At 43.6% G+C, this 15,034-nt stretch overlaps 1 protein-coding gene across 1 annotated transcript in view; it reads left to right on the top strand.

Annotated features, from left to right (window-relative positions):
- The first annotated feature begins 640 nt into the window (after nt 1-640).
- The window catches only part of JAM3 (junctional adhesion molecule 3), an 81,563-nt gene continuing 67,169 nt past the window's right edge, over nt 641-15,034 (top strand). The window contains exon 1 of the mRNA XM_072729294.1: nt 641-791. Within this exon, the coding sequence (XP_072585395.1) occupies nt 716-791 (76 nt within the window). The 5' untranslated portion in view covers nt 641-715. The remainder of the gene's footprint in view (nt 792-15,034) is intronic.

Below are 15,034 nucleotides of genomic sequence, written 5' to 3'. Positions count from 1 at the left end.
GATTCTGCTCCATTTTCTACCGTAGCCTTACCATTTTCCAATATTCAGAAATCAGAGCAAAGATATCCTGTTTTTCTTCAGAATGAACTATGGACACATATCATCCTGTTTTTGATCTACCATAGAAACTATGGATTATGTTTATTTTAGAAAGACATCACTTTTATATACTACATATTATATGTCTGGCTTATGTTTTAAACAGATTTAAATAGCTTATGTCTTATTTTTTTTTAATTTTTTATTGGAGTTCAGTTTGTAGCTTATGGTCTTAAATAGCGCTTTTTCCTCCCATCCCGTTTGGAATCAGGGCCTCAAACGACGTGCAGGCAATACCGCTTCAAAGGCAAGGGGTTAGATGGTGTCCCGGTTTGTGAGGAGACTCTTCATTTCCAGGTTTTACCCGGGCTCCCTCCGTGAGCTGTGGTGCCGGCTTCGTCTCCCAGCTCTGGAAATGCGCCCGCCGCAGTCTTGAAGGAGCTCCTTTACCTCCTCGCGTCCAGCTCTTTGAACGGGACCGCTTGGCGCCGGTCCAGAGCATCCCCGCATCCATAGCAACCAGAGTTCAGCTTCCTTTGTCACCTTGGCGACGGCTGCGCCGGGCCGTGGTCGCTATGGAGACCGGGGGCGGGTCGCCGGGGCCCGGGCGGGCAGGGCGCATGCGCGCGGGGAGCCCAGCTGCGCGGCGAGCCCGCGGCCCCTCAGCTCCCCCGACATGGCGCTCAGGCGGCGGCCGGCGGGTTGGCTCTGCGCGCGGCTGCCCGGCCTCGTCCTCCTGCTGCTGCTCAGGGGTGAGTGCGCGGGTTCGGCCCCGGGGGCCAGGCGGGACAGCGGTCCCGGCGCGGGCGGGGCGGGGGCTCGGCAGGAGGGGCGGCGGGGGGCGGGGGGGGCAGCGGCCGGAGCAGCGGGTCGGTGCGGGGGGGGGGGGTCAGCGGGTCGGTGCAGGGGGGGGGGCCAGCGGGTCGGTGCAGGGGGGGGGCAGCGGGTCGGTGCAGGGGGGCCAGCGGGTCGGTGCAGGGGGATCAGCGGGTCGGTGCAGGGGGTGGGGCAGCGGGTCGGTGCAGGGGGGTCAGCGGGTCGGTGCAGGGGGGTCAGCGGGTCGGTGCGGGGGGGGGTCAGCGGGTCGGTGCGGGGGGGGGGTCAGCGGGTCGGTGCAGGGGGGGGCCAGCGGGTCGGTGCAGGGGGGGTCAGCGGGTCGGTGCAGGGGGGGGCCAGCGGGTCGGTGCAGGGGGGGGTCAGCGGGTCGGTGCAGGGGGGTCAGCGGGTCGGTGCGGGGGCGGTCAGCGGGTCGGTGCAGGGGGGTCAGCGGGTCGGTGCTGCGGGGTCAGTGGGTCGGTGCAGGGGGGGTGGTCAGCGGGTCGGTGCAGGGGGGGACCGGTCGGTGCGGGGAGGGGGAACCGGGTCGGTGCAGGGCGGGGGTCAGCGGGTCGGTGCAGAGGGGGGCACCGGGTCGGTGCAGGGCGGGGTTCAGCGGGTCGGTGCGGGGGGCGGGTGAGCGGGTGGGTGCTGTAGGGGGACTGGGTCGGTGCAGGGGGGGCAGCGGGTCGGTGCTGGGGCGTCGGCGGCCGGGGCACCGGGGGCCCGCCGAGCGGAGGGCACCGCTCTCTGCACCGACAGACTTCGGCAGCGGAGGCTGAGGTCCGAACTTGCTAGAAGACTCTGCAGAGGGGCGCCTGGGTCCGCAGTGGTCAGTGAGGGGCCCCCTGAGGTGTGGGGGCACGACCCCGAGGCCTGGGTGCCCTCCCCATGGGTGAGGGGCCTCCCGAGGTGCAGGGGCACGACCCCGAGGCCTGGGCATCCTCCCCATAGGTGAGGGGCCTCCTGAGGTGCGGGGGGCGGGGCACGACCCCCAGGCCCGGCGTCCTCCGGGTGGGTGAGGAGCCTCCCGAGGTGCGGGGAGCAGGACCTCCAAGCCCGGGTGTCCTCCCCATGGGTGAGCGGCCTCCCGAGGTGCGGGGGGCACGACCCGGAGGCCTGGGTGTCCCTCCCGGTGGGTGAGCGGCCTCCTGAGGTGCCGGGGGCTCACCGGGTGGCAGCCTTAGGAGATGTGCTTGTTAATTTCTCTCCTGCTGTAAACAAAGGAACTGAATCGGGCAAACCCAGCTTTACTTTGGGGGAAATAAAACGGCCCGGGTGTCAGGCAGGTGTCCTATGTGTCAACAGCCAGGCCTAGGAGACCTGGCAGACCCGCACCGGGAAAGAGCATCTGGGCCGGTTGGATCAGGTCACAACGGTAACGTTGGGCGGTTTGCGTCCCCCCACCCGTCGGTAAGGCCTTGGGGTTTGTTGTCCAGGACCGTTGGGCAGAGGACTGGAGATGGTGTTTAGTGAACAGGACTGTCCTCTAGGTGCTTGGAAGTCCTGAGCTCCCTTGGTGCTGACCCAACTGTGTGCGGGGTTATTAACCCACTTCCAGGTAAGAGAACTGAGACCTAAGTCAGGTCCCCTTTCCAAGACTGCAAGTGATAAAGACTCACCTTTGCCTAAAGCACCCCTTGCCCCCTGAGTGGACATCCACAGGTGGCCACACGAGCTCTTTTCAGCTCCGAGGTCATGTTAGTGTTTGGCTCAGTTGCCCTTGTCATCCCATGATGTTTTCCAGAATATACAAATTAAATGTTTGGGAGTGGGGGTGGACAGACTAGGAAAACAAAGCACTCCTGTGTTTGATGTTCATTCTGTGGAATGTTCCTATCCGTGATAGATAAAAAGTGAGAGTCTGAGGAGCCATGGAAACAGGCTTTATGATGAGGGGTAGGTTTCAGGGTATAGATGTTGTCCATCTACTTTGCCTGAAAGTGATTTCCAGAAACATGTGGTTGAGGGAGAGAAATGATCAAAGGCTAGCCAGGGGACAAGGGTGTCAGGAATGTCCAGCTCCCGGCTTTGTTGGTCACACTGACACTGTCCTATTCACAGACTGGAACAACTCCCTATTGTTGAAAAGTTCTGTTCACAGGAAAGTTTGCAGTTTTTATTGCAGACGCATTTGGCAATTCTATTTAGGAATGAATTTCAGCTTGGTGGCTTGTTAATAAAATTAGAAGATGCTAAGGACCTCACATACCCTTAACTCTAGTTTGCTTTCCTGGAAGTGCAGGTTTTGTGGCTTTCTTGATATTAACGGCTGGGATTTACCCGCAGAGCACAGGAGGAAGAATAAAATTTTGCAAAGTAGGACTGATGACAATCATTCTGAGGGGATGCAGCTATCTTTTTTTTTTTTTAGTAGGGAGCACTTTTTCTGTTATTTTGTGTGTACTTTAAACATACTGTAATACCTTGAAAACTTTTTTCTTCCATGGGTCAGGACAGTTGTGTCTCTCTTGTTTTTGTAATTCTTTTCAATTACTACAATTACTGCTCTTCTTCAGCATTGTCATTTAAATACATTTCTTCCTGATTTATTACATTCTTTGTTAGCCTTTACCGGGCTCTGTTATAACAATTTAATATATATTCATTTCATGTTGATAACAACTCAGGGGTTGCTACTATTATTTTGCGCACTTTGTGGATGAAGAAACAGAAGAACGGAGAGATTCTGTAACTTGCTCAGGGTGATAAGCCCATGCATTTTAAATTTAGAAATCTTGAACTATTTGTGTTAATCTAATTTCTGGTTGCTTGTATTAGTGCATTTGACAGTGGATTTCTTGTTAGGCGCCAGTTTAACAAATTATTAAATGTTCAGAGCTGTGTGGTTTGCATATAAAATATTCTTTTGTTATGTTGGTGACAGGTGCAGTTCAGTCTTACAGATGTTACACAACGTGTCTTTTTTTGAATGATTATGTAGTAATTACTTTTTGGTTTCCAAATCTTTTGATGTCCTAGAGAGAAGGGCTTCATTTAGAATTAAAACTGTAACAGTGTATATTCTTGGGATAAGACAACTTGTGTGCTGAAGTTTAGCAAAATCTGGAAATTGAAATTTCCCGGAAGAGTTTTGAAAACGATCCTAAAACATTTTTTAGAATGACTTATTTTATATTGTTTTAATTCCTTTTAAGTTATGTGGCAGATATAATTACTATCTGGCGTGTGTGTGTGTGTGTGTGTGTGTGTGTGTGTGTTCGTGTTCGTGTTCGTGTTCGTGTGTTCGTGTTCAGAAAAACAAAGAACACCTGCCCTGCAGCCTGCAGTGCCTCAAATCAGCTGTTCATTCCCCAATGACTTGTTGATAGACATTTCTTCCTGAGTGCTTCAGGCTGCGGAGATTGAATGGATAGCTATTAGAGATCCTTAATCATAAGTAATTGCAGTATTACATCCAGACAAAATTATTCTACCCCCAGCCCCTAAGTTCTCTGTAGCTTGGTCTTAAGGAAGCCCAGTAGGTGAGGCTCAGAACAGTTTCTTTGAAAGAAACCAGATTTGTAATTAAGCACATATAATGTAATGGAAGGAGCTATGGATTTAGTATATCTGGATATACTAGCAGCTGTTAGAGATGTGGTATTAGCAGATTCCTTCTCCACAAATTCTTTGGATTTTTTTCAAAGCACAAGTGCGGTAAAAGAAAAGAAACTATGTGAATAAAGTTAGATGTATAGAGTCTGTTGAATGAGACTCTAGTCATGAAGTTGGATTCTCCTTTTTAAGTTATGTTTGGAATCAGGTGGTGTGAGTGTGACGCTGTTAGGGTTGAATACAGATTTCACAGATTTCTTCTTTCTCTGCCCTCTGAATGCTAACCATATATGCAAATAGCTTCACTGGGGTATAAAGAGATCCTGAGAGAAAGTTTTGGTAAGCACATTCTTTTACACCTAGTTTAGCAAGGACAGTATCCGCTGTGGGACTGTATATGGAGATCTAAGGCCTTCATTTACTGCCTCTTTGCCACTTGTCATGACAAACAGAAAGCTTCTCGAGAATTAGCCTTTGTTTCTGACATAAGGGAATGCTGTAGTATTTTGTGTTGGTGTGTTTTCTTTGTTCTTAGGTGGTGTCTATTATATGCTATGCATTAGTTTTCCCCGTGAGTAGTTAGTGTGTGTCCAGCAGGGGTTTCAGTGCTGATTGCGTAGAAACCTCAAACTGTTTAATAAATTAAGGCTGCCCATAAACAGTTTTTCTTATGTTATCTTTCACTTTCACAGAATCCCAAAACTTCTGTGGTTCAGCTTTCTCTCTGTAAATTATTGCCAACATTCTGCTGTATTCATGCTGCTATCGCCTAACCTGACCTAGCTCGCAGTGACCCCTCCTATTTCCATATAAGCACAGCTCTTAGTTTGTAGTTCAGTTTAGTACAGCAGTCGTTTGAGTACCTATAATATGCCAGGCACTATTGTTTGTGCCACGGGTACAGAAGGGAATAAGGTATCCCCAGCTCCAGAAGAGCCAGGGCAGTTGTATGCTGAATTATATTGGGTTTCAGTGACTGGGTGTAAATACGTGTTATCCTCTCAATGATATTAAAAATTCACTGGGAACAGAGGCTGAATTTAATTTCTTTTGTATCTTTCCAGATACGACGATGGTAAATATTCTTTTTGTCACTTGCAAGTTATCTTAAAAACTTCCTCTGTGTCTAGGCATTTTTTAATGTATCTTAGCTCTAGTGGCTGCAGGAACTTTTGGAAATTCTGTTTTTACTACAGTGGTTTCTATGAAAGAAAACAAATGGTATTTCTTGGTTTAATTAAAAATCTTTACCATCTATGCACTTATACAAGGTTAAAGGAAAAAAAGTGGGGAAATGCTTATCGTAAACTTAAATGTTGCAAGCTGCAGATAGGGCTAGCATATACATATGATCACAATCTTGCAAAACTTGCAAAACGAATCCTGTGCTTAGGGGGAAAAAAAAAAACCTCTGGAATATAATGAACCAAAATGTTGATAAGTGCTGTTTTTGAGTGGTGATTCTCATGGCTGATTGTTTTCTACTCTTCTCTTTTTCTGGCTGATTCTTCTGTCCTTTTTCCAAGTTTTCTTTAATGAAGATTTTTTTTTATATAATGAAAAAAATTGCATTTTGTGTTGGCCTCTAATAGATAAAATAGTAGAATTTTAAATTTGGCACTAGTCAAGGTTTTTTTTTTTTAATTTTATTTATTTGAGAGAGAGAGGAGAGAGCGAGAGCATGGCATGGGATGGGCAGAGTGAGAGGGAGAAGCAGACTGCCTGCTGAGCGGGGAGCCTGGCATAGGGCTCAATCCCAGGACCCTGGGATCATGACCCCAGCTGAAGGCAGACGCTTAATGGACTGAGCCACCCAGGCACCCCAATATTTTCTTTTAAAATGGAAAAACTTTGTTTAGTTCAATGTGATAGCATGTTGCTTGTGCTCCTTGGTTAAAGTCAGCCACAGTGGATGAAAGAGGGGCCAACTGGATTCAGTTGTTTGATCATGCATTCTTTGTGACGCATTTGGGAGATGGCTGTCACTGGCTTTTGGGTTGGGGAGCCAGCTGTGGCATCCTCAGCAAATGGTTAACTGGGAAACTGAAAGAGAGCTGATGAGAAAATTTGCCTCTCTCCCCCTTTTTTTGAACAAACAAAATGATCCGAGTACTTGCTCTGGTCCGCCTGTTCAGAGTCAGCCGGCATTTATTGAACACCTCCTTTGTGCCAGCTGGGCAACTTCTGGAGGACTGTTTTCTTTGTCTTGGGTGAGAGGAACACCAGGTCAAATTGACTTCCTTGGAAAATAGACTCTGAAAGATGTTTCCTGAAGTGAGCTGTCAGCATATGCACCCTTATCACTTCTTCCTGCCCATGGACTTCCTTATTTGATGTCTTTCTCTAAGGAAAATATATAATGTCTTTAGAATGAGGTGCAGCTGTCTGGAGGGTTACAAAGAATGCAGCAAATCATAAGACAGCTGCGTGGTTTGTTTTTTTTCCCCCTTGCCATGGTTTTACTCTAAAGTATCTCTGTCAAGGTGCTGGAACTTAACCAGCCAATCCATATTTATTTGGCAGTCTCTGTTTTCACGGCTGTGAAGCTTTCCATGAGCAAAACAGGGGAGTCTAAGATGGATACTTCTCCAGACCAAGAAACATACAGTTTTGATAGTGAACATAGTAGCATTTGGGTAAAATATTTTATTTTATTTTATTTTTTAAAGATTTTACTTATTTATTCATGAGAGAGAGAGAGAGAGAGAGAGGCAGGCAGAGGGAGAAGCTGCTCCATGCAGGGAGCCTGACGTGGGACTCGATCCCAGGTTTCCAGGATCACGCCCTGGGCTGCAGGCGGCGCTAAACTGCTGGGCCACCAGGGCTGCCCTGGGTAAAATATTTTAATGTGTTTAGAAGTGAGAGCACTTACTTGCCCTGGTAGGGGAGAATTTCAAACAGGAGCTGGACTTTTAAGGATAATTTTGATTTAGCTAGTGCAGATTTGGGGGAATGGACACGTTGAGGGCCAGTAAGTGAAGGAAATATGAGCAAAGTCATAATTGACTTTGGGAATGCATATGTTGTATTTTAGGACCTATGAGTTATAATGAGAAATAAATACCACCTACCATTTATTGAAAGCTGTGCCAGGCACTGTGCTGATAGCTTTACCTGGGCTATTTTAATTGATCTCAGAAATCAGTTTTTATAGGTTTCATTTTGCTGATGATGAATCTGAGGCTCAGGCAGGTTAGTTACCAGCCTAAGTTTACAGTTAGTAAATTGAGGCCCCGGATCATCCATTTGAAAGAACATTGGAGGGTAACTAGATTGTAAAGTGCTTTCAATGCTAGGCAAAGAAATTTGGACTTTATCATGTAGGTTCTAGAAATTCATGTGGCAGTTTGAAGCAGGGAGGTGATAAAATGATTTTAGAAGTATTAGTCTGATATTCAAGAAGATTGGAAAGGGAGGGTTGGTTAGGAAGTTCAAGGTCACTTCCTTCAGGTGGATCTTGATCTTCAATTCATTTTTACGCATATCTAACAGTTTATTTTGTCCTTGAAATATAGATTTGCTGGAGGTATCATTTTTGGTTGACACTTTCTATGACTTATTTTTTTTTAAGATTTTTAAAAATTTATTTATTCATGAGAGACACAGAGAGAGGCAGAGATATACGCAGAAGGAGAAGCAGGCTCCATGTGGGGAGAACAATGTGGGATTCCATCTGGGACCCTGGGGTCACGACCTGAGCCAAAGGCAGAAGCTCAACCCTGAGCCACCCAGGCATCCGTTACTTTATCTTAGAGCCTGGAATATGTAACACAGATGCTTTCTGGTTTCCATTATTACTGTTGTGAGGTCTGCACTTAGTCATATCCTTAGCCTTTTCTAGGTTGCCTCTTTTCTCTCCAGCTACTTTAAATATTTTTTTCTTTGTCTTTGGTAATCTGAAATGTTACTACACTGTGTCTAGGATGGATTTCTTTTTAGCTATTTTCCTTATTAATTTGCTATACTTTGTGTATCTCTGACTTTAGGTCTTTTATTTTTTTATTATTTTTTATTTTTTTTTATTTTAGGTCTTTTCCTGAGAATTCTCATGTATTATCTGTTAAAATACTGTCTTCCTTCTGTTTCCTTAATTCTTTCCTTCTGGGACTCTGATTCAATATGTATTCAGTCATTCTCTCTTCTAAGACTGTTAACCTTTCTGTCATAATTTCATATTTTTCCCTCCATGCTATGCTTTATAGCTTTCTCTTTTTTCAACTGTGTAATCTGTTATTTAACCAGTACATAGATTTTTTTAAACCAATTGATTTGCTCATTTCTGAAATGGGTTCTTTTTATAATCTGATCCCTTTTGCTTGTTCATTTTTTTAAGAGTCCTTTTTATTTATTTATTTTTTAAGATTTTATTTATTTATTCATGAGAGACACAGAGAGAGAGGCAGAGACATAGGCAGAGGAAGAAGCAGGCTCCATGTAGGGAGCCTGCTGTGGGACTCTATCCTGGGTCTCTAGGATCACTCCTTGGGCCGAAGGCAAACGTTCAACCACTGAGCCACCCAGGCATCCCCTAAAAGTCCTTTTTAATTTTTTTTAAAGATTCTATTTATTTATTCATAGAGACACAGAGAGAGAGAGAGAGGCAGAGACACAGGCAGAGGGAGAAGCGGGCTCCATGCAGAGAGCCTGACGTGGGACTCGATCCTAGGGTCTCCAGGATCAGGCCCTGGGCTGCAGGCAGCGCTAAACCGCTACACCACCGGGGCTGCCCCTAAAAGTCCTTTTTAAAAAACATTTCATGCATAGCTGTTTTATATTTTTTATCTGATACTTCAAATGTCTGAAGTTCTTGGAGATCTAAATTTAATATTGTTTCTTATGATTCTTATGATGGTTTGTTGTTCTTTACTCATAAGCTGATACTTGATTGATCGTAATTGGTGCAGTATCTGACTTGAAGATGCTTTTTGTGAGAGAGCATGCTTCCACCAGGCAGTGACCACCTGGGATGGCTTAACCACTTGGAGGGTCCCTGGGATTATTTGAAAATCTCAGGCTCAACTTCTCTGCCTTCCTGCTGACCCAAGGGCACAGTCTCTCTACTGAAGTGTTAAAAGTGAACATTTGCTTTCAGAGTCACATCCCCACCCATCTTTCTGGTTTCAGCCCATAGCTATTTTATTTGCCCTTTTAAAGATTCCCTCACTTTCTGGGAGCCCAGAGATGTATTAAAAACTATGGTTTACATAGGACCTTGTTGGAGTGAAAAGGCCTTTTGGAGTATCTAATCCACTATACTGTTGGAAACTGGAATCTCAGCTTTTATTTAACCCATTTCCCCTAATTACTGTAAGAGCCACATATATTTCTTTATTTTTTAATTTTCTTAAACTATTTACTTATTTTTTAGAGAGTAAAAGAGCATGTGCACAAGCAGGAGGGGTGGAGGGAGACTCAATCTCAAGCAGTCTCTGCATTGAGCATGAAGCCTGATGCAGGCTTGATCTCACGACCCTGAGATCATGACCTGAGCCAAACCAAGAGTTAGACACCACCCAGGCGCCCCTCACATACCTTTCTTTAATACCCATATGGTGAAGGTAATTTCTTTTGTTTTCAGTTTCAAATATAAAAGTATTGACTATGTTTTTTTCAGAGCACATATACCCCCATACAGGTTGTGATATATTTGAAGGAAGAGATTGCATGATTCTTGCTAAGCATCACTCCTTTGAAGATGGGGTTGTATTATTATTATTTTTTTTAATTTTTACTTATTTATGATAGTCATATATATAGAGAGAGACAGGCAGAGACACAGGCAGAGGGAGAAGCAGGCTCCATGCACCGGGAGCCCGATGTGGGATTCGATCCCGGGTCTCCAGGATCACGCCTGGGCCAAAGGCAGGCGCCAAACTGCTGCGCCACCCAGGGATCCCGGATTGTATTATTATTATTATTATTTTTGACCTTTATTTTAGAGAGTGAGAGAGTCCATGAGCAAGTTGAGGGGAGGTGCAGAGGGAGAGAATCTTCAAGCAGACTCTCTGCTGAGTGTGGAGCCTGGTACAGGGCTTGATCCCACTACTCATGAGATCATGACCTGAGCCTAACCAAAGTGGGATGCTTAACTGATTGAGCCACCCAAGCATCCTGAGGGGTATGTTATTTTAAAGATATACTGAATTGTACAACTATTATCTCTGTCTTGGGTTGGATTCTCTGAGAAGCAACCACCTATCATTCAAGATACAGAAACGTAAAATTTGGAGAGTTACAGCTGTTCTGCACTAAACAGGCAACTGGTGAAGGTGAAGGTAAAGACATTCAGGGGCAAAATGTAGAAGTAACCTTAAGTTTTATAGCTAGATTCTGAATCTGAGATTCAGATTCCTACAGAATAAAATGCTGGTTCTCTGAAAAGCTCAAACCATGTACTGTGAGGAAGAAAACCACCCACTGCATCTTGGGAAGGCTCCATTGTTTGTAGCCTTTCAGATACTTTTCTGGGTGAAGGAAGGAGCACAGCATCGTGGGTGTTAGGCATTCTGGATTCATTTCCCAGCATTGCATGTGATTCGTTTTTGGACCTTGGGGAGATAATATTGGTTTTAGTCCAAATCATTTGAAAGTAATTTAAACACCATCCCTTTCACACCACCAGCAGAACATCCACATTTCATTCCCCATATTAGATGACTCACTTTAGCTATATAAGTTTCACATCCAAAGTGATTTTATGGGAATTTAAGAGAATTTTTAACTGATTAGTTGAATTAATTTGTTAATTAAAAGTGCATTAGAAAGCTTTGAAAACCTAGTTTATAGAAATTTCTTTCTCTTCTGAAAGTGTAGAAGTGTATTAGAGCCAGGTAAGCTTGGTTTGAACTCTAAGAGGTTGGGAACATTAATCTTTCAGAGCCTCAGGTTTTTTTTTTTGTGTTTTTTTTTTTTTTCTGCTATAGCCGTACTACATCTAATGTTTTAAGAGTTTCTAAGTTTGTTTACCCCAAAGAAAAAAATTGAGGGCTATTTTGTTGGGTTGGTGTTCTAAATTCAGTTTGATTTCTTTGTATCAGATATGAAGTTTCATTCTGACCATAAGTCCACTGGTAATAAAGAACGGGTTAGAACCTAGTTGTGAATCTCTAGAACACTGGTTCAATAGAAACAAATATTTTAAGTGTCTCTAATTTGCCAGGCAATTGTTTCATGCCATTAGGGTACATTGGTAAAGTAGCTTATGTTATGAACACTTTATAGGAACTAATGAAAGCTATGGACCCTTTCCTCCAAACAGTATTCCTATCTGCATATATAATTTTTTTAAAGATTTTATTTATTTATTCACGAGAAACACAGAGAGAAAGGACACAGAGAGAAAGGCAGAAAGACAGGCAGAGGGAGAAGCAGGCTCCATGCAGGGAGCCCGACGTGGGACTCGATCCCGAGCCTCCAGGATCACGCCTTGGGCTGAAGGCGGCTCTAAACCACTGAGCCACCTGGACTGCCCTATAAAAAAATTTTTTTTATATACTATTTTTGGGGGTTCACAGCTCCCAGAGGATTATTAATGCACCTTGGGTTGAGAAGCCAGCTCTAGGTCTCAGGATCCTAATGGGGGACACATCCTTTGAATGGTTTTTTTTAATTTTTTTTTTATTTATTTATGATAGTCACAGAAAAAGAGAGAGAGAGAGAGGCAGAGACACAGGCAGAGGGAGAAGCAGGCTCCATGCACCGGGAGCCTGATGTGGGATTCGATCCCGGGTCTCCAGGATCGTGCCCTGGGCCAAAGGCAGGCGCCAAACCGCTGCGCCACCCAGGGATCCCCTTTGAATGTTTTTTGAAATAGATGCTGACTGCAGCAGAGTTCAGGAGGGTTACAAAAATATTATTATTATGCTGTTTCTTCTTTCCATTAATTCTGTTATAGCCTAACTTTTCTGTTAGACTATTTGTGGATAATGACTGTTAGTGTCAAATAGCTGGTCATATTTTCTATACAGTTCCAATTTAAATTACTCTGTAGGTAAGTCAGAGAATGAAGACTTTGATTTAAATGGAAAATAAAGTATTCATGTAACTTTAGAAATGCTTAATTCTATTCCACAGTGTTTCATCATGTTAGTACAGCTCCAGGAGGTGTGCAGGGTTAAGCCATATGAAAAACAGAATGAAATGTCGAGATGAAATTATTGCTGGAATTCCTCTTCCATCTACCTCTGGTGTCTGTGTATATCAGGTCTCTCTCTCTCTCTCTCTCTCTTTTCCTCTCTGGCTCACTCTTTCTTTCTCTTACTTAGGCATTAGTGATAAGAGAAGAGTCCTAAAGACATTTAATAGCATTGAATGAGGGATTTGGACTTCATTGAAGCCAGAACAAATATTTTCTCCTTCTATTACCCTGTGGCCAATAACCCATATGCTGCTGGCAAATTACAACAAACCATTCCTCAGAGTGAGTTCAGGGTCAGGTAACTTTTTTGAGAAGGAGTATGTTTTTGTGTTTTGTTCTCTTTTCAACTCACAGATTTTACTTTCTGTGTTCTTGTAAAGTACATTTTCTACGTGTAGGGTAAATAAAATCTGTTAAAACTTCGGTTGCTTCTATTCTTATATGTGAGCAGTACCTTTAAGCTCATATTTTTTTAAAGCTACTTTTAATGAAACCTTGGGGAAGAAAATTTAATTAGAATTTAGAGACTCTGGTTTTAAGCCTCATGACTTACCTATAGCCCAATGATAATGTGATGTGTTTGGTTGTAAAGCCTTAGTTTTCAGCGCAAATCGTGGCTTTCCCTTCAAGAGAGAAGTCACTAGACTCTGGTTTCCTAATGGCAGAGATGAGGCAGTTCTTTCATTTCCACATCCACCCTTTCCATTGAAGAGCTGGATTCTAGAAAAATGTTGCTTTCTTTTTTCCTATTGCAAGATTATGGCTATATAATGGAGGAAAAATTGATCATAAGACTCAATTCTCTTTTTATTGGGAATCATGATTTGGGGCATGGTCTTTGGCTCTGTAGAATTGTTTCATCATCATTGTTTCATCAGAATTGTCTTCTGAGTAACCCTTGTTTTTTCCATTTCTATTTTATTATCATGGCCCATCTTCCTTCAAATACAGAGCATACTCTTCTCTAAAGAGCATACTCTTCTTACTCATTCCCTGGTATCTAGCTTAGTGTACTTCTCTGTAAAGTCTTTTTTTTTTTTAGATCTTTAACCTGGAGTGATCTTCTCTTCTGAATTCCTATTTATTAGGAAGAGCATAAACTAGACTAAGAGTTGGATCCCAACCCTACTGTATGACTTACCAAAGTTAATTTCTTGTTCTATAAAAGATTAGTGGTAATGTGTAACTTTGTAGGATTGTTTTGCAAACCAGTGACTATATATAAAGGTCCTATCAGAGTATTTAAATGATAACAAATGTAACAGTAATTAATATAGTAAAACTAAAGTTAATAATGTAATTCATGTAAGTACTCTGCAGAGGGCCTGGCATAATAATAAGCTTTTAGTGTTAGGTTTATTTTTTGTTTTGGTGGGGGTTGGTCAATAACTGGTAGAGATTTACTTTATTATTAACTGTTGCTACTATTACTTCTGTTACTACTTTACTGCAATTCATCTGATCTTTAATTGTTGAGAGGCAAATTTATTTTTATTATTTTTATTTTTTATTTATTTACTTGAGAGAGAGATAGTGCGTGAGGATAGGAGCGGGGGAGAGAAGCAGACCCCACTGTGCAGGGAGCCTGAGGTGGGGCTCAGTCCCCAGACCTTGGGATCATGACCTGAGCTGCAGGCAGACACTTGACTGACCCACCCACGTGTCCCTGAGAGGCAGTAAAGTGAAGTTTATCAAGCTTAGGCTTTTGGACTCCTCCCTTAGGGATCTCTTTCAAGGCACTGAATTTCATAATAGCAGTATGTCCTCAAATTTGCATAAGTTAGATGCCTTAGCCAATAATCACTTAAGACTGTTTTCTTCTACTCTGCCTTCCCCTCTGTCATACTTCTTAAGTTGAGTAGCATCATAACGGTTGTAGGCATTTTTCCCAGCTATGGGAAGTTGAGTTAGGACATGTTCAGTTCTGGCTTTAGTGGGATTGTGTATGTGTCCACAGTTACTGTTATGTAGAGTTGTTATTACTAACCACCACAGTGTAGGCATGGTTTCTAGGAATATTCTAACACATTGTTTGACTTATTAGGATTGTGATACGAAGTTGTAAAGCCCACTGTGAATGCCAATTCTAAACCTTTCTAATGCCACTGTAGTGAGTATGTGGTTGAAAAGCAGGTAATTAGTTTTCTCATGTCAAAGAGTAGGAAGACTTGTCACTATAAAAGAAAACTTGAAATATCCTGAAGTCTTACAGCTTAAATGTGAAAGAAACTTTATTGTATTTGTTTATTTTAAACAGAGAGCGTGTGCATGAATGGGAGGTGCAGGGGGGGAGGGAGAGAGAATCCCAGGCAGGCTCCACACTCAATGTGAACTCTTACATGGCACTCGATCTCAAAACCCTGAGATCATGACCTGAGCTGGAATCAAGAGTTGGACACTCAACCAGCTGAGCCACCTAGATGCCCTGAAGGAAACTTCAGAGATTTTTCTAAATTTGACAACAGTACATTAACACTGCATAAT

The sequence above is a fragment of the Vulpes vulpes genome, chromosome 12 (assembly GCF_048418805.1).
Source record: "Vulpes vulpes isolate BD-2025 chromosome 12, VulVul3, whole genome shotgun sequence".
Taxonomy (NCBI): Eukaryota; Metazoa; Chordata; class Mammalia; order Carnivora; family Canidae; genus Vulpes; species Vulpes vulpes.
This window is presented reverse-complemented; position numbering and strand designations above follow the sequence as displayed.